The sequence below is a fragment of the Chelonia mydas genome, chromosome 1 (assembly GCF_015237465.2).
Source record: "Chelonia mydas isolate rCheMyd1 chromosome 1, rCheMyd1.pri.v2, whole genome shotgun sequence".
NCBI classification, from domain to species: Eukaryota; Metazoa; Chordata; order Testudines; family Cheloniidae; genus Chelonia; species Chelonia mydas.
The window spans coordinates 44,810,710-44,829,438 of NC_057849.1; the positions used below are offsets into that span (position 1 = coordinate 44,810,710).

General features: G+C 44.2%; 1 protein-coding gene and 2 non-coding genes across 4 annotated transcripts; all 3 read left to right on the forward strand.

The window, feature by feature from the left end:
• The first annotated feature begins 13,279 nt into the window (after positions 1-13,279).
• On the forward strand, positions 13,280-18,247 carry RPL21 (ribosomal protein L21). 2 transcript variants are annotated; one of them, XM_007057885.4, is made up of 6 exons: positions 13,280-13,410; positions 14,313-14,391; positions 15,093-15,154; positions 16,150-16,262; positions 17,180-17,330; positions 18,118-18,247. In XM_007057885.4, exons 2-6 carry the CDS (start codon positions 14,325-14,327, stop codon positions 18,205-18,207), a joined length of 483 nt encoding a protein of 160 aa, XP_007057947.1. In that variant the 5' UTR covers positions 13,280-13,410; positions 14,313-14,324; the 3' UTR covers positions 18,208-18,247. The 2 variants fall into 2 exon arrangements, with proteins under 2 accessions (XP_007057947.1, XP_027676153.1); XM_027820352.2 differs by having other exon boundaries at positions 13,377-13,455.
• LOC114019028 lies at positions 15,874-15,950 on the forward strand. The gene has a single exon (XR_003564181.1). It is a non-coding gene; the product is annotated as a small nucleolar RNA SNORD102 (small nucleolar RNA).
• Positions 16,324-16,452, forward strand: LOC114019029. Its single transcript, XR_003564182.2, has one exon. It is a non-coding gene; the product is annotated as a small nucleolar RNA SNORA27 (small nucleolar RNA).
• Positions 18,248-18,729: the final 482 nt, after the last annotated feature.

Sequence of the window (18,729 nt, forward strand, 5' to 3'; positions counted from 1 at the left end):
GGAACCTTAGAGACTAACGAATTTATTAAAGCATAAGCTTTCGTGGGCTACAGCCCATTTCACTGGATGCACAAAATGGAACCTATAATAAGAATATATACATACACATACAGAGAAGGTGGAAGTTGCCATACAAACTGTAAGAAGCTACTCAGTTTAAGATGAGCTATTATCAGCAGGAGAAAAAAAACTTTTGTAGTGATAATCAAGATGGCCCAGTTGTCAACTGTCTAAATGGGCCATCTTCATAACACAACCCATGAGCCAAAACCCACCCCAAGCAAATTGGGCTGTGTCCTTTCCCTTTGGTTCTTGAGTCCAGCAACCTAAAAGTCATCCAAAGTCCCAAAAGTCTCTGTCCCTAGTCAGTGCAGCCCCAGATTTCAAGAGTTTTTCTGCAGAGTTTTACCTCCCAACCTGGGTGGAAATGGGTGTGGGTTAACGGGCAGTCCAAAGCCAACTGCCCAACCACTCCGTGGGGCTCCGCTCCACCAGCCGTCCCACGAACTGCTCCACAATGTATCTTCAGGCCCCCCACTACTTAACACAACAGTCAATAATTTCAGCTCTTTAGTGATTTCAGCTTGTAGTAGAGGAGCCTCAGTGCTGGTACACCATGGGCCCAAAATGAATTCAGCTCAGCAACCTGTAACTAGACTCGTAGTGGAATCAAAACTAGCTCTGATATTCCACCATGGAGAGAGTGCAATTGGCACGTAGGGCCCTCATCAGGGACCCATACCACCAAGTATTAACACCTGTCCCCAACCTCTCTCAATTCACTGGGTTTTGGAACTCATGTCCCTTACCTAGCGAGTGCTGCTTAGTTGATGGTGAGTCCCTCCATCATAACAAAAGGCCAAGTACAGTTCCACTGTCCTTAATTCACATAATCAGGATAATAACAGTTTATTCTTCCTGCCCCAATAACAGAGTAACTGGGGCTCCTACAGCAGCCAAAGTGACCATCTAGGCAGGGTGGGTGTGCCTATGCAAATGAGATCAGCCCCCAAAGTGCTTTTCCATAACCCACCACGACTCACCACCAGATGTCAGGGTAGAGCTCATCCTGACTCTGCTTACACAAGTAAAGTAATTAAAAAATGCTTACCACAGATTTCTGATATGTCTCACATGGTGCTAATGTTTGGTTTATTACTTTTGCTGTGATTGAAACCTATGTCACTGTTAGCCACATTTTGTTCTTTTGCTGATTATAAAGCTATTGTTCATGTGCAGGTGGCAATCAGTTCTTAAACACTGCTGTCTTTGTTGTCAACAAAAAAGTAAAATCATTTTGATTCACTCTTGAAAGATTTCTACCCTGGAAAATTAGTAGCCTCCCCAATTGGCTTGCAGATAGCCAGCTAGTTTAATAGCCCTATCTGGTTATACTTATAATTTTGTTTTTTTAAAAAGCCACATACATGTCTGATAATAACTATGAACTTATCACTAAGGAGTAAATTCACTGAGAACAGTGTTGCTGACACTCAGGGCTCATGTGTGAGAGAAGGGGCAAATCTTGAAATTCTTGCTTAGGTTTTATTGAGTCCTTATTTAGACCTAAGTCGTGATGCCAGCTCTCATGATTTTCTTGCCAGTCTCAATGTTTGTTGCTTTTCTTCAAGCCTCCAGTTTAATTCTTAGAATTATTTGAGAATCTCCACTTTAATTAAAAAAACAAATATGCTTCTAGCCCTCCTGGTTGCTGAGAAAAGCTTGAAAATGTGAACCCTGAAGGCAATGACACTAGAAAACAAATAAAAAGAACCCACATATTATTTTAAAAAAAAAATCACATGATTTTTAAGCCAATCTCATGGTTTCTAGTGACCGGACTCTTGATTTTTAAAGGCTTGCGATTGGCAACACTGTTAATGAGAACGTGGTGTAAGGACTTCAGGATTTGGGACAGAAATGTCATAGTATTAACATTTACATTACTTAGAATGCCTTCCATTAAAGGATTTCACAGCACTTTGTAAGCACTGATGAATTAATCAATTACAACTGCCAGTGAGGTAAGCGAGCATTATCATCCCCATTTCACAGATAGAAAAACTGAGGCACACAGGGATCAAGGGACAGATCACTGTCCTTTATTAATTTTCACTTTTACTTCTTTTTAATCCACCATTACTACTTTCTCTCTCTCTCGTAGTGAAAAGAAGTGGCATGTCACAGTGCGGCCAATTCTCACTGTTTTATCGCAAGTCTTCTGATAACTGATGTTTTACTTAAGGCCCCAGTTACTAGATACAAGTGATTATTATTTGAGAATTTAATCTTTCATTCATTTTTAAAAATAAGTTTCTAGATCACATTGTTGCAGTCCAAAGCTTGAAAACGTAGTCTGAGCACACCCTAAAGTTTAAAAAAAACTAGAAGACAAATAAAAAGAAAAGAACTCAATGTATTTTTAGATATAAGTAGTGTAAAGCCAATCTTATGATATTTTGAAATCTGGTTTATGATCTTTTAATAATTCAAGTTGTCAATACTGGGTATAGCTTCAGAGACCAAAAGTCACCCTTCATTTTGGAAGGTGAGACTCTGGACTGCAAGGGTATGTCTGCATAGCACATTAAGCCCAGGCTCTGATTCAGGTTTAAGTCCAAGCCCTCCCAGCTGTCCACAGAGAAGTTAATTTGATTTGGTCAGGAATCCCTCTGGACTCAGGTCTGCAAACCCTGGTAGGGGTGTGGGTCAGAGCCACTGTGACTGCAGAGTAATGCACACTGGAAAACATAATCACAACTACACATACAAAATAATGGGGCCTAATTAGCTGTTACCACTCAGGAAAGAGATATTGGAGTCATTGTGGATAGTTCTCTGAAAAAATCTGCTCAATGTGCAGTGGCAGTCAAAAAAGCTAACAGAATGTTAGGAACCATTAGGAAAGGGATAGATAAAACGGAAAATACCATAATGCCGCTATATAAATCCATGGTACACTCACATCTTGAATACTGTGTGCAGTTCAGGTCACCCCATCTCAAAAAAGATACATTAGAATTGGAAAAGGTACAGAAAAGGGCAACAAAAATAATTAAGGATATGGAACAGTGTCCATATGAGGAGAGTTTAAAAAGACTGGGACTTTTCAGCTTGGAAAAGAGACGACTAAAAGGGGATATGATAGAGGTATATAAAATCATGAACGATGTGGAGAGAGTGAATAAGGGAGTGTTATTTATTCCTTCACATAACACAAGAACCAGGGGTTACCCCGTGAAATTAATAGGTAGCAGGTTTAAAACAAACAAAAGGAAGTACTTTTTTAAACAATGCACAGTCAACCTGTGGAACTCATTGCCAGGGGATGTTGTGAAGGCCAAAAGTGTAACAGGGTTCAAAAAAGAACTAGATAAATTCAAAGAGGATAGGTCTATCAACGGTTGTTAGCCAAGATGGTCAAGGATCTAACCCCATGCTCTGGGTGTCCCTAGCCTCTGACTGCCAAGAAGCTGGGAGTGGATAATAGGGGATGGATCATTCAATGATTGCCTGTTCTGTTCATTCCCTCTGAAGCACCTGACATTAGCCACTGTTGGAAGACAGGATATTGGGCTACATGGACCATTGGTCTGACCCAGTATGGCCATTCTTATGTTTACGTTCTTATATGATGCAGGTGAAAGCCCAGGCATTTTGCAACATGGCCACAGCTCAAGTTTGGGTTGCCAGATTCAGGACTGGCAAGTGCAGCAACATTGTATCACAATTTCCTGGGATTTGGTTCCCAGTCCTTCCATCCCAAAACTTCCCACTCACTTCCCAGGAACCAGAAGCAACTTCCTGATTCAAATGCAGCTGCTTAGCATTTACCCCTTCATGTCCATAGAGACTGCTCAACTAGAATCACAGTTAATCCTCACATGTATTAATATGGCCAGCACTAAGAAGTCGTCCTGCATCTAGAGGAACACAACAGAATTCTGATTAACCTCTGGTGCAAGGTGAGCAAGACATTCAACTTCAGCAAGAGCAACTAGGAGATACTTGGGAGGCCTTTTGAAGTTATATCCTGGGAAGAGACCCATTGTCTCCTAATTACCTGCTCCTGGAAATTCCAGATCAAAGGCCCCTGAACTACATAAAGGGTGGACTAAACATGCCATGTGTGTGCTTGTTCTGAGAGGAAGCTGATGATCCTGAAACCACAAGCAGACCTACAGGGTGGGGTTATGAAGGACTGCTCCTACCAGAGCCCATGTTAGGGCTGAGTGATCTCTGGTATGCTTATTAGCAGGTGTGTAGATTCTTTTGTTGTTTTAAATGTTTTCTCTGTAGTGCTTTTTCCTTCAGACTAAAATAGGATTTTATAGGAAGTGGTGTTTGGTAACTTACAACTGTCGGCAATCACTCTGTTGTTAGTATCTGAAGAGAAAGCAAGAGAAGCTTGCCTAGGTAGCCTGTCTTTTGCTGGGAACAACACAGTGAAGGCAGGGAACTGTTTAGCCTGGAGATACCCTGGCCAGGAGGGAGAGACACATGGGTTTCCACCCGAGAAACTACTAGGGAGCTAGAAGCCTGAAAGTGGGTGTCACGCTGTTTGGAGTGGTTTACAAACAAGAGTGCCAATCTCAGGGCAGACTGTCAAAAAGAAAGGGAGAAACCCCAAACGGGTTGTATGATCTATAATTAGATTTTACCAAACCAGTAACAAGTGTGAACTGCTAAACCTCTAGAACAATCTTACCATGGAGTCACAGACAGCCCCCTTGGACATTTGGATCTATCTTGCTCCCCACGCAAGCTGGATTCTGTGATTGCAAAGTAAGCAAAATAAGCTGTCATAGGATAAGAGGGAAGGTCCTCTCATGGATTGGTAACTGATTAAAAGATTGAAAACAAAGGGTAGGAATAAATGGTCAGTGTGACAGAGTCTGCTTACGCCGCACTAGCCCAGACAGGGTTAAGCCCATATTATTGACAGCAGAAGTCCCACGTCCCCGGCGGGACTGGGCATGCTCCAGATGCTCTAGCAGTATAAAAGGAGGAAGCCCAGCTCATTCTGGGCTAGAGGCTGTAGGGGAAGGACCTGTGTGGGAAGTGCCTGCAGAGGGCTAGCTACAGCCCCTGACTATGCCAGGGATCTGAACCTTCCTGGGCCTGCTTGAACTCTGGTGACTGGAGGAGCCATAGGAGGTGACTGGCCCAGCTGACCATGGAGAATCTGAAGTCTCATGGGAGACCCCAACACAGACTGTGGTAGAAAGTGACGCAGGGAGGGTGACCAAGTGGTACGTCCCACCTGGGAAACCTCAGTGTGTTCTGGTAGGACCCCCCTGCTGAGTCAGTAGCTAGTTCCTATGCCACTGCTAGGGCCCTGATTTGGGACCTGGTGGAGTTGGGAGGCCCTGAGCCCCTGTACTGGGGCTGCCACACCCTTTGGTAGGTGCCCCACCCCCATAGGCTTTGGCTGCTAGGCCATGCTGCCCTGCACCTAAGGGTGGCTCTATGGACTCTGGCTGCTAGGCTGTGCTGCCCTGACCCTAGGGGTGTAAATGTCACAGTCCATTTACAGAATGGAGAGAGGTAAATAGTGGTGTCCCTCATAGGTCTGTACTGGGACCAGTATTATTCAACGTATTCATAAATAATTTGGAAAAAGGGGTAAACAGTGAGGTGGCAAATTTTGCTGATGATACAAAACTACTTAAGATAGTTAAGCCCAAAGCAGACTGAAAAGAGCTACAAAGAGATCTCACAAACTGGGTGACTGGTCTACAAAATGGCAGATGAAATTCACTGTCAATAAATGCAAAGTAATGCACATTAGAAAACAATCCCAACTATGCATATAAAATGATGGGGTCTAAATTAGCTGTTACCACTTAAAGAGATCTTGGAGTCATTGTGGATAGTTCTCTGAAAACATCCACTCAATGTGCAGCGACAGTCAAAGAATGTTGGGAATAATTAAAAAGGGATAGATAATAAGACAGAAAATATTCTATTGCCTCTGTGTAAATCTATGGCATGCCACATCTTGAGCACTGTGTGCAGATGTGGTCACCCCATCTCAAAAAAATATTGGAATTGGAAAAGGTTCAGAAAAGGGCAACAAAAATGAGTAGGGGCATGGGTGGCCGGTGACCCAGCCGTTGGGGAGGCTAACCCCTAGCTCCTCCCCTTGTGCCTGAAGCTGCTCCCCTGCCCTCCCACCTAACCCCCCTCCACCGCAGGAGCCCAGAGCAGCCCCACCTTGGCCCCCAGCCCCGGGTGGCACAGCTGCAGCATCCCCAGCGGTGCAGTCACAGCACCCCCAATACACCAGGTGACCAGCCCCAGAGTGCTGGGCGGCCAGGCAGCATGGGCGCATTGCTCCGAGCCCTGGTGTGCCAGGCGGCCGCCCAGGGCATTACTTATGAACGTCAAAATATTTGTGATCAAAATGTAACTAGTATATTATTTTGTTGTATTTATCAATTACATTTTTACAGTTGGACTTCTGAATATTTTTTACTGCAATCAGCCAGGGCAGAGCACTGGGAACTGCAAGACTCTGAGTGGGCCTGGGGATAGAGTGTGGGCAGGCATGCCAGGCTGTTTGGGGAGGCACAGCCCCCCATTGATAATTGGCCCCACTCCAATCCCCTCCTTTCCTTCCCTTATTATGGGCACTCCTAGTTTTGTTTCACTTGGAAGGGTAAGGAATTCAGAATTTGTCAAGGTTTATAAATATGGTAGAATAGGACATTTTACTGTATTAAGGGCTTGATCCTGTGGAGGACCCAAGGGTTGTGCTACTGATAGAGAGGCCACCCATCCCTTATTTTATTGATTGGTCCCTCAGAGGGACCACCTGTCTGTCATTTTAAGATGTATTGACATGTATTAAGACTGATAAGAGCATTTAAACATAAGTATCAAACTTCCATTTAATACTTGAGGGCAGCAGAAATGTACACTGGAGAGGAAATACATGATATGCTAAGGGAAATGGTGTTTCCCTTAAAATAAAGCATTGTCCCTTATTTTTCATGTGGTTTTCCCTTACTTCCATCTAACAAAGGTGGTTACCCTAGCTACTGGAAGCAACAGACTGGCAATGTCATCATAGGCATTGGGACCTGGCCTCGGACTCCAGGAAACAGCATCACCCACTGAACCACCTGGGAGGTCTCATACTCCTATTTTATAACTTCTCCCTACCTGAGCTTTGATTGGCTCAGTCCTCAAATTATGAATATTTTTGGCTCCACCCACCATGGAAACTTACTCTGCCAGATCATAGAAAAACAGTGATCTGCACAGTATCTACCAGCCCTTGCTTCCGGGAACTTAAAGTAAATGGCCTTGCTCTGTCTCCTTGTGTGTGTATAAACACAAACAGAGATTCAAACAGAAATCCACTAATTCCTCAGCTGCCTCCCTCTGTCTCCAAACAAACTACTGCAGTGCAAAAAAGTCATGTGGGTGACATGACCAGAAGTCTTGGACTGTTAGTTCTTTTGTTTTTCTGAGACTAGCAATGACAGTTATGTAACAAGGGAGAAGGAGTGTGCAACCAGAAAGGAGCAACACTGATGTCAAAGCAGGACACTGTGGGAAGAAGAGAACACTTTTCAGAGTGTAGTCACTAATGCTGATTTCAACACCTGGGAATTGTGGCCGGGGGGGGGGAGCCAGGCTACAGGTTGTAAGAAAGACCTTATTTGGGAATGTTTTCAAGAAACTCCTGTATCTATTGGTAAAAACAGGAACATACACCAAATGTGAACAGTGCAACAAAGAGATGAAGGGGAACCTGAAACTTACAACATATGGGTAAGTACTCATTTGATGAATGTTTTAACCAAAGACTTAAGTGCAACCCCAGGGATAAAGGAAAATGTTGAAATTGCAAAATGCTGCCATAACAATCACTTTGCTTCAGCTTCACTGAAGAGAGCAGGAGGATCCAGACTAATTCTTCCTCAAGATGTACAATGGAATTCAGCAGTCGACTGGCCTGATCTGATAAAATACAGGCAGTCCTCAGACTTACAACACAATTGGTTCCTGAAAATTGCATTGTAAGTCGTAACTCAGAACCGCAATCCACTCCATTGTGGGACCAAGCATTGTAAAGTGTAAACCAACTGTCATAAGTCAAATCAGTGTGTCAATTCAGAAATGTCATAAGTCAAACATCGTAAAATCAAGGACAGCCTGTAGATGGAACTATCATAGCCAAAGCAGACACACCGATTTTCTGATTTCCCTGGGGGCGCTCGACCCCTGCCTCACTCCCAGCCTCACCCCCACTCCACCCCCTCCCCCAAAGCCCAGCCCTGCCTCTTCCCATACCTGCTCCATCCCCTCCCCTGAGCACCCTGCCCTTGCTATGCCTCTTCCTCCTCCCTCCTAGCGCCTCCTACCCGCCAGTAACCAGCTGTTCAGTGGCATGTAGGAGGCATGCGTGGGGAGGGGGAGGAAGAACTGATCAACAGGGCTGTCAGTAGATGCCAAGCACCCACTATTCCCCCCCCCCCCCCCGATGGGTGCTCAAGCCACAGATTCTACCTATGAGCCAAAGTATTCAACACTGGACTAAAGAGAAACATAGAAGATATGCTAAATATAATGAAACCTCCTTTTTATAGCTTCGGACAAACTTTGGGGAGATTGCTACTGTATTGCTGAAGCTGTTTAAATCTGAAAAGCACTTCAGGAGACACTGAAGAAAGAATGCTTTCCTGCCTACAAAGTTAAATTTGTACACAGGAAAAGCCCCGGGAACTTTTGAATTTAATTTCCTGTTTGGTCAGCGTGGCAAGCTCAGCAGCACAGGTGACCATGCAGTCCCCTCCAGAATTGCAAACAAGCTCCAGCATGGAACAAACGGGAGACACTGGATCTGATTGCTGTATGGGGAGAAGAATCTGTGCAGGCAGAACTCTGATCAAAAAGAAGAAATGCTAATATATGTCAATCTCACAGGGCATGGTGGAGAGAGGCTACACCAGGGACACACAGCAGTGCCACATGAAAGTCAAGGAGCTCAGGCAAGCCTACCAAAAGATAAAGGAGGCAAATGGTCACTCTGGGTCAGAGCCCCACACATGCCACTTTTTTGATCAGCTGCATGGCGTTCTGGGGGGGACCCTAACACTACCCCACTATTGTCCATGGACACCTGCAAGGGGGGAGTCTCCTGCAACATGGAGGAGGATTTTGTGGATGAGGAGAATGCACAGCAGGCAAGCAGTGAAGCCGTTCTCCCCAGCAGCCAGGACCTTTTCATCACCCTGGAGCCAATACCCTCCCAAGGCGGGATCCCCGACCCTGAAGGCAGAGAAGGCACCTCTAGTGAGTGCATATTTGTAACTACAGTACAGGGTTTAAAAGCAACAGAGTTTAATGTTCGGGGGGAGGGACAGCACAGTGGTTTCAGCATTGGCCTGCTAAACCCAGGGTTGTGAGTTCAATCCTTGAGGGGCCCATTTAGGGATCTGGGGCAAACACTGGAAACTGGCCCTGCTTTGAGCAGGGGGTTGGACGAGATGACCTCCTAAGGTCCCTTCCAACCCTGATATTTTATGACTTGCCCTGAAGACCTGAGATGCATTCACAGCCAGTACAGCTACTGGAAAAGTCTGTTAATGTGTCTGGGGATGGAGCGGGAATCTGCTAGGGACATCTCCATGAAGCTATACTGCAAAAGCCTTTGCAGAAGGTTTCTGGGGAGGGCTGCCTTATTTCATTCTCCACTTTACAACGCCTAGCAAGTAGTCTGGAATCATTGCAGCACAAAGCATAGCAGCAAATGGTCCTGGGTTTTGGTTGCATTCAAGCAACATTTGATCTTTATCTTTCTGTGTTAGCCTCAGGGGAGTGATATCATTCATGGTCATCTGCTTGAAATAGGGGAATTTTTGCAAGGGAACAGTAAAAGGACCCCATTCATGCTGAGCTGTTTGTGCTTGGCTAAAAGGGATCATACTATAGTCACGTGGCAGGGGGAGGGGTGAAGGGATTATCCCAAATAGCCATGCAGACTGGGGGTGGGAGGTGTGTGCTGCACATCCACCCGAAAACCACAGCCTCTCCTTTTAAATGGCAAACCCAACCAGCATTGCTTACTATGGGAAAGAAGGACGCTGCAGTTTGAAAACATTCCCACCTGTTATGAAGGTGTTAGAAGCCAAACCAGCGTACCCTTTGGCTCACCATGGCTGCTTGGAAACTGAATTCTGTTGCCCAGCCGTGTGTGATGTCACCATACCAGCAGGCGCTCAGTATAAAAGGCAAAATGCGATCTTGTACCTAAAGCACATGTGCTGTCCGCTGTGAATTGCTTGATTCACTGAAAGTTTCCCTTTTGTTCTCAAATGTATCATCTTAAATTTTACTCCTTTTTATCCCCCTGCAGGTGCAAATGTTTCTATACTCCCCCTATCCTCGAGGTTATTGCAGATTATAAGGCCAAAAAAAAAAAAAAGCACTCACGATGACATGTTTTCTGAGCTCATGCAGTCCTCCTCCACTGATAGGGCATAGCTGAATGCCAAAAACATCTTCCCCCTTACTCTCTCTCTCATTATGGAGCACACAGCAAGCAGTAATAACAATGGGAATATTGGTTGTGCTGAAGTCTAACCTAGTCAGCAAACAGCGCAAGCGAGCTTTTAAACATCCAAAGGCACATTCTATCACCCTTCTGCACTTGCTCAGCCTATAGTTCAACTGCTCCTTACTGCTGTCCAGGGTGCCTGTGTAAGGCTTCATGAGTCATGGGAGCAAGGGGTAGGCTGGGTCCCCAAGGATAACTACTGGCATTTCAACATCCCCAACGGTAATTTTCTAGTCGGGGAAGTAAGTCCCTTCTTGCAGCTGCTCAAACAGCCCAGAGTTCCTAAAGATGTGAGCATCATGCACCTTTCCCAGCCATCCCACGTTGATGGTGGTGAAACATCCCTTGTGATCCACCAGTGCTTGCAGCACCACCATTGAGAAGCACCCCTTGCAGTTTATGTACTGGTTGGCAAGGTGGTCCAGTGCCAAGATAGGGATATGTGTTCCGTCTATCACCCCACTACAGTTCAGGAAACCCATTGCAGCAAAGCCATCCACTATGACCTGCACACTTCCCAGAGTCACTACCCTTGATACAGAACATCAATGATTGCATTGGCTACTTGAAACACAGCAATCGCCACAGTAGATTTGCCTACTCCAAATTGACTCCCGACTGACCGGTAGCAGTCAGGTGTTGCAAAGTTCCACAGGGCTATCACCACTCGCTTCTCAACTGTCAGGGCAGCTCTCATCTTGATATTCCTGCGCTTCAGGGCAGGGGAAAGCAACTCAGAGTTCCAGGAAAGTAGCCTACACATGCAAAAGTTTCACAGCCACTGGAAATCATCCCATACCTGCAAGACTATGTGGTCCCACCAGTCTGTGCTTGTTTGCGGGTCTCAGAATCAGCATTCCACTATATCAACCAGCCCCACTGCCACCGTGATGACCCAGTTGCCCCATCCTATGCTTTCAGGAACATCTGTGTCCATGTCCTCCTCACAATCTTCCTTGTGCTGCCGTCTCTTAGCCAGGTACTGCACATACTGCAATATAATGCATGAGGTGTTTACAATGCTTGCAACAGCAGCGGTGAGCTGAGCGGGCTCCATGCTATGGCATCTGCACAGGTAAGCCAGGAAAAAAGGCACAAAATGGTAGTCTGCAGTTGCTTTCACGGAGGGAGGAAGGGAGGGGAGACTGCCAACAGGGGAGACTGCCAAAACCACCCATGACAATGTTTTTGCCCCAGCAGGCATTAGGAGCTTAACCCAAAATTCCAATGGGCAGTAGAGACTGGGGGGAACCGTGGGATAGCTTCCCACAGTGCAACGCTCTGTGAGTCGATGCTAACCATGGTATTGAGGACGCACTCCACCAACTTAATGCACTTAGTGGGGACATACACAATAGACTCGATAAAATCGATTTCTAAAAATTGACTTCTATAAGATCAACCTAATTTCATAGTGTAGACATACCCTTACTCTTCCAGTCTATGATAAAAACACGGACAGAGGATGAAATCTACTAGTTTTTAAAGTTTGAAGGACAGCTTAATAGTTTAGCAGTCTGTCTCATTTGCAAGATTTAGGCCAGGATCTACATTCACAAGTTAAATCAACCCAGCTATGTTGCTCAGAAGTTGAAAACTATACAACATAGTTAACTGATCTCACTTCTGGTGTAGATAGCATTAGGTTGACAAAATTCTTCTGCTGACCTACCTATTACCTCTTGGAGAGGTAGATTAGCTACTGATGGGAGAACTCCTCCCATTGCTGTAGTGAATGTCTACACTGAAGCAAGAAGCACTGCAGTGGCATAGACAAGCCCATAGGCAAGTGCAAACTTAAATGCCAGTCACTTTGGCATATTTGAAAATTTTCCCAGGCTAACCTGAAATAATCCTTCTGACTACAGTTAATCCCTCTGTTTAATAAATCTTTTACCTGTAAATATGAAACATGTCTTGATAAGAGAACTTTATCCAAAACATTTAAGGTTGCTTTTTTTTAAATGAACGTGAGTTTTACATGCTGGTTTGTGTATTTAATTAAATTCAGTTACCACCCTAATGCAGCTTGACACAACTCCTGAGCAAAAAGTTAATTATCTAGTAAATAAGCAATATCCTTTACCATTCTCTAACATACTAAAAAAATATAATTAATAAACTATTAAGGTCTACAATTACTTAAATAAATGCATCAAGTGTACCCTTCTAGCTAACAAAACGACATACCAGACCCCATGTAAAGGCGCTATTGAGTTGTAAATCAATACATTTTCATGGTTATATCAACTAATGAGAATACACTTTAAAGATCCGAAATATGAACGGAAAAGTTGATTAAAATTGATTATTTACATCGAGGCTTTTCCGCGGGGTGACAGAACTCGCAGGCTTCACTGGAGCCACCCTGACACGGTGCACAGAGCGCAGCGCCTGCCCTGACTTTCAACCCACAGACTAATAACGAACAATCCACGCAGGGCGACACCAGGCCGCTGTTTTCTCCCACGGGCGCTAGAAAGCCCAGCATCCAGAACAAGCTCGCCCCGCCCGCGAGACAGACGATGGACTGAGACTACCACCACCCCCACCCGCTCCGCCACGCCACGCCACGCCACGCCACGCGGCCCTCCTAAGCCCACTTCCCGGGCTGTCCATACATGTGCCTGTTTGCAATCGATGGCGCGGCCCCCCCGTCGGGCGCTGCAGGGCCAGTATGTCACACAGTGAATTCCTTGCCGCTATTGTTGTCCTACCCCTATCCCCCTCCCTCGATTGCTTTATAGTCAGGCAATGCGCGGGCAGCCCCTGAGGTCCCCCATTAAGAGAGCCCGGGAGGCACCGCCTCCTTCCTTTCGGCCTGAGCCGCCATTTTGTAGGTATGTGTGAGAGGTAGTGCTCTTGTCACGCTGCGATAACACCGGGTAGGGCACTCCGCAGCTGCGGTACCGCTGGGTGGCGGGGAGGGCAGCGGATGGGGGCCGGGCTGGGCCTGGGAGGCGGCAGCAGGGCGGGGAGGGTGGCTGCAGGGGCCCGGGAGGCCGCTGCACGTGCCAGCCCGAGCCGGGACAGAGAAGGGACGCGGCTGCACAGGCCTAGGGGCGAGTTGGCGGGGGACCGGGGAGGCCGCTGCACAGGCCTGAAAGGGGGCCGGGGGGTGGCTGCACGGGGTTGGGGAGCTGCCTGCGGGGCTGGGCTGGAGGGGGGGCTGGGGCCAGGGAGCGAGCCCTGCCTCCTCCAGCGGCCGCTGTTCAGCCGCCCCGTTCTCGTGCAGGGGGCGCGCAGGTCTCCCGCCTGTGTCCTAGTAGGTCTGCCAAGGGGCCACGTACCTGTACGTCCACTTCATTCAACTGTGAATGTGACGCCAGGGCAAGCTGCCTGTCTGCACTGGTGAAGTGTCTCTAAATGATCGGATAACGAATATCTCCCTCTGCCACCGTCGTGCTTAGTTTAAAATATTTTTTCTGACCTAGTTCAGCTAGACAAAGCTGTCACTTTTTTCCCCTAGTAACTTTTATAAAGTTCTTATTAGAAGTATTAAGCAACACGAAGGATTTTGTCAGGGGTTTCAGTAATTTGGAGTATAGTCTGAAAACAATGGGATGATTTAGTTGGGGATCGGTCCTGCTTTGAGCAGGGAGTTGGACTAGATGACCTCCTGAGGTCCCTTCCAACCCTGATATTCTATGAACAACACTAGATCTAAGCATGCTGCAAGACCTGAATAGCACTGGGGGGCAAATACATGAGGATAATGTGAGTTGTCTCTTTTTTTTAATAGCTGTTTGCCAAAATGACAAACACAAAGGGGAAAAGGAGAGGGACACGTTATATGTTCTCAAGGCCATTTCGCAAACATGGTAAGTACAGCTTGTGTTAGGGATACCTGTAATCATAGCAATAATGAGTTTAGCCAATTCTAAAAAGACATTCAAGCATTGCGTTAACCATTTCTCATCAACATTGTACTAAGAACGTATTTAAGGAGACAACTAAAAATGCAGAACAAAATACTGTCATAGCCACTGCTTTTATCGGATAAACATTTTTTCCCCCATGCGGTAGCTGCCTTTTTATCTTTTACTTCAAATTTTGATTACCTTATCTTGAAAATATACTAATATATACTAAATACTAAAATATAAACTGCTTGAAAATAGGTTACAGTACTTGTCATTTTTAGTAAAGACAGAATAAGAACTGCTTTGAACGGGGAAGTGAGAAAGTTATATGTATTGGGAGTACTGGCTTAAAACTATATAATTAAATCAACAAGTTCAAACTGCTCCTACCAAAAGGCAATGGCAACACCAATTACCCAGCTAACAGTGGGGCGGGGGGGGAATCTTACTGTGTAGTATCTTGTAACTTCTACACTGATCAGGTTAAAAACCAAACTTGAATTAGCTGTAGTGTCTTAAAGTGCACTTTTTTAAATGTGAAAAGATGGCTGACTTTTCCATTTCTAGTCACCTAAGCTTTTTCAGATGAGTTTGAGAAATACCACTTTTTAGTAAAAATGATTCTCTTATGAAACAACTTTGTATTTTCCTCCCCTCAGGAGTTGTCCCTCTGGCCACCTATATGCGAATCTACAAGAAGGGTGATATTGTGGACATCAAGGTATCTAATAGTATAACATAATTCAAAGATGAAATAAGAAAGTCAAACAAATTCAGTGCCAAAACAGTAATGTAGTATATATTTTAAAAACATGGCTGAGAATGTAAACATTAATTAAGGGACTGTTTTGGTTGCTGTAACAGCTGTCTCTTCCATCCTGCATGTTCACTGGGAATTGATGTCTGGAAGCTGGACATCTTCAGGAGAAGACTTTACTCTTTTGTACAGTGCCTGACACAATGGACCCAGGTTCATATTTGCAGGCTCCCCTGGATGTTATTGATATACAAATAGCAGTAATAACTCAGTCTGCATCTCTCTATTGGCCTAACAGAGCCAAAATTTTACTTCTAGGGTATGATGCAAAGCAGATCCATTTTAGCTCCTACCTACAATCCTAGATACAGGTAGAGTTGTTTGGGGAGTCTATATATTAAAAGTATATGCAAAGAGATGGAAGCAGTGAATGTTTTGAAATCTGGGAAATAAACTAAGGGATGTACTTGATTGCATCTATAATAGGTGCAGTGTGACTATTTCAGTTCTGAACTTGTACTCCAAGAGTCAACCGTAGTGTTACTTTAAATTATCTTTTGCATTGGATATTGAATTTCTGCATAGAAGAATTCTACTTTTATCTTCCAGTATACAAACTTTTGAGAAGATTTGCCTTTTTGAGAAAGCTAAGGATGCAAAGTCTAAGCTTCTTGACATTCTGGAGCTTGATGATGACTGTCTCGTGCGATTGCTTTGGTAATAACAAAATGAGCAAATCATTTCACCGGCACTGAAAGCAAGCCAGGATTGTCAGAGAAGTTTAATAGATTTCAGATATCTTGTGATGATTTCAGTAGCTCAAAGCAAACCTGTAAACATCTTTCAAGATATCCATAAAATTAAGAATGTCAGATTTATACTCTATTCTCCACATTAAAGCTGAGAGTAGAATGGCTTCACTTTATTTTAATGGTCTTACTCTTGTATGTTTTTAACAGGGCATGGGTACTGTTCAACAAGGTATGCCCCACAAGTGTTACCATGGCAAGACTGGAAGGGTATTTAACATTACTCAGCATGCTGTTGGCATTATTGTAAACAAACAGGTTAAGTAAGTGTTTTTTAAACTTTCCTCTGGGTGAAACTTGATTTTGAAAATAAACTGTAGTGACACCCCCTCTTTCACTTTGCCAAGTAGACATTTCTTGTCATCTTGGTCATTCAGTTGGGGTAAAATAAGTCCTTTTAAAACCCAAGCAAACAATGATTGTTTGGCTTGGATCCTGTCTGGGGAAACACTGGACTGTTAAAGATTATGAAGAGTTCAGCAAGCTAGCATATTTATACTAAAATTTGTTTTAAAGGTCATTATGTTGTCTTAATTTTACTCAACTGGGCATAATATAGCCTAGTCACTAAAATAAGGTACAGCGCTTACTTATCCCTAGACCTACTGACTGTGTGGATTGAACTACAACAGTGGTAGATGATACAACTGTTTGTCCCTGTATTACAGAGGAGAGAATCATTAGTCTTCAAGAGTATTAGTCTTGAGGTATTAGAACAGGGTTAAGAGTTATTTCTTCATGTTAAGTATCCTCACACCTTGTCAACTGTCTAATTTGGCCATCTTGATTATCACTACAAAAGTTGTTTTTTTTCCTTCCTGAAAATAGCTCATCTTAGCCTCTTCCTCCACCTTTTCATATTGTGTGTGTGTATCTATGTTCCATTCTATGCATCCAATGAAGTGGGCTGTAGCCCACGAAAGCTTATGCTCAAATAAGTTAGTCTCTAAGGTGCCACAAGTACTCCTGTTTTTGTGGATACAGACTAACATGGCTGCTACTCTGACACCGTTGTAGAAACTGATAAAAATCTGACTACAGTTCCGTGTGTTTTGAGGAACAGCCCTTTTAAGAAAAATGCTATGTAGTCATGCTTCTGGGCCTTTTTAAAGTGAGCTTCAGTATTTGTCTTACACATTTTTATAATTACAATAGATTCAAAATAGGCTTCTTCCCTCAGGGGCAAGATTCTCGCCAAGAGAATTAATGTGCGTATTGAGCATATTAAGCATTCTAAGAGCAGAGACAGCTTCCTGCAGCGTGTGACAGAAAATGAAAGGAAGAAAAAGGAAGCAAAGGAAAAAGGCACTTGGTTTGAACTGAAACGCCAGGTATCGTTTGTTAACAACTAATCATACACCTATGACATTTAAGGCTCAAACTGCTTGACCATGTAAATGAGCGTTGATGTTCCTCAGACACTAGTGAAGGAGGGGGACAAACTACTAATGGTTTGTGCCTATACTAGACAGGCCTAAGTGGGAGAAATATTGAGTAGATAAACACTGAATATTTAAGGTAGATCTGTACTGGAAAAAATTAGGTTAACCCAGGTTCATTGCTCTGAGGCAGTGGTCCCCAACCTTTCTGTTGCAATAGCATATTCATGTTCCCAGAAGAGTACGGTGGGCACTAGACGACCAGCTGCCGAAATGCCGCCAAGCAGCGGCATTCCGGTGGCAGGTTGTCCGGTGGAAGCGCTCTCTTATCAGTAGGTGGGCACACAAATGCCCCAGCAGGCACCATGGTGCCTACGGGCACAGTGTTGGACCACTGCTCTGAGGTATGAAAAATCCATAACCCCTTGAGTGATGTAGTTAAGGTGACCTAATGCCCAGTAGGTTGACAAAAGAATTGTTGACTTGACTACTCCCTCTCACTACAAGGGGGGGAGCCCCTTCTATAACTACTCAGTAGTACTGAAAATATTTTTGTTAAAGCAGTCAGATTGGAAATACATTTAGCTTAATAGAATCATATGAAAAACTTTACATTACACATGATAGAATTGGTTTACACATTGCTAATGTAACTGCAAACTAAACATTTTAAAAAATGTAAGTCAGGTTTACTTTGAGTGTTTGTCATATTAATGGTTATTGCTTTTTTTGCTTACAGCCTGCTCCACCCAGGGAAGCACACTTTGTGAGAACCAATGGCAAAGAGCCAGAGCTGCTGGAGCCAATTCCCTATGAATTCATGGCATAGGGAAACTTAAAAAAAATAAAGCTGTCTCTTTAAGACAAAATGTGAGTGATGGTTGATTGCTTCCAGAACATATGCTTTGGATGATTGATCTTCCTTCATTAAATTATACTTTTTGGATTATAGATCAGTTTTGGGTAATGAAGGAAAAATTCTGTATATCAGTTGTACTGTTAAACAGGTATGCTTAACCACTATGCTTTGCGTATGCCAATGATTAAGGTTAAGATTGTCACAGGTATTTTTAATAAGTTGGGTTGCAAGCACACAAATTCCTGGAAGCCTGTGACATGTCCCTCACTTTTACTAAAAATACAAAGTGGCAGGGGAAGAGAATCAGGGGCCTGTTAGTCTGAATTAGTGACCACTGTATCCTTACCAAGGATTATTCACCTTTGGCACTCATGTTGCCTTATTAGGCACTGTCAAACAGCAAGTAGTATTTAATGTCATACTGCAATCTTTAGTTTAATTAAGAAAACAGCTTCAGGTCTTATTTACTTGATTGTTATCTTAAAGTGACTC

Coding starts and splice junctions, on each gene's coding strand:
- RPL21 (XM_007057885.4), top strand. CDS start 14,325: ATGACAAACACAAAGGGGAAAAGGAGAGGGACACGTTATATGTTCTCA. Junction 16,263..17,179: donor ATTGTAAACAAACAGGTTAA/GTAAGTGTTTTT, acceptor TTCTTCCCTCAG/GGGCAAGATTCTCGCCAAGA. Junction 17,331..18,117: donor GGTTTGAACTGAAACGCCAG/GTATCGTTTGTT, acceptor TTTTGCTTACAG/CCTGCTCCACCCAGGGAAGC.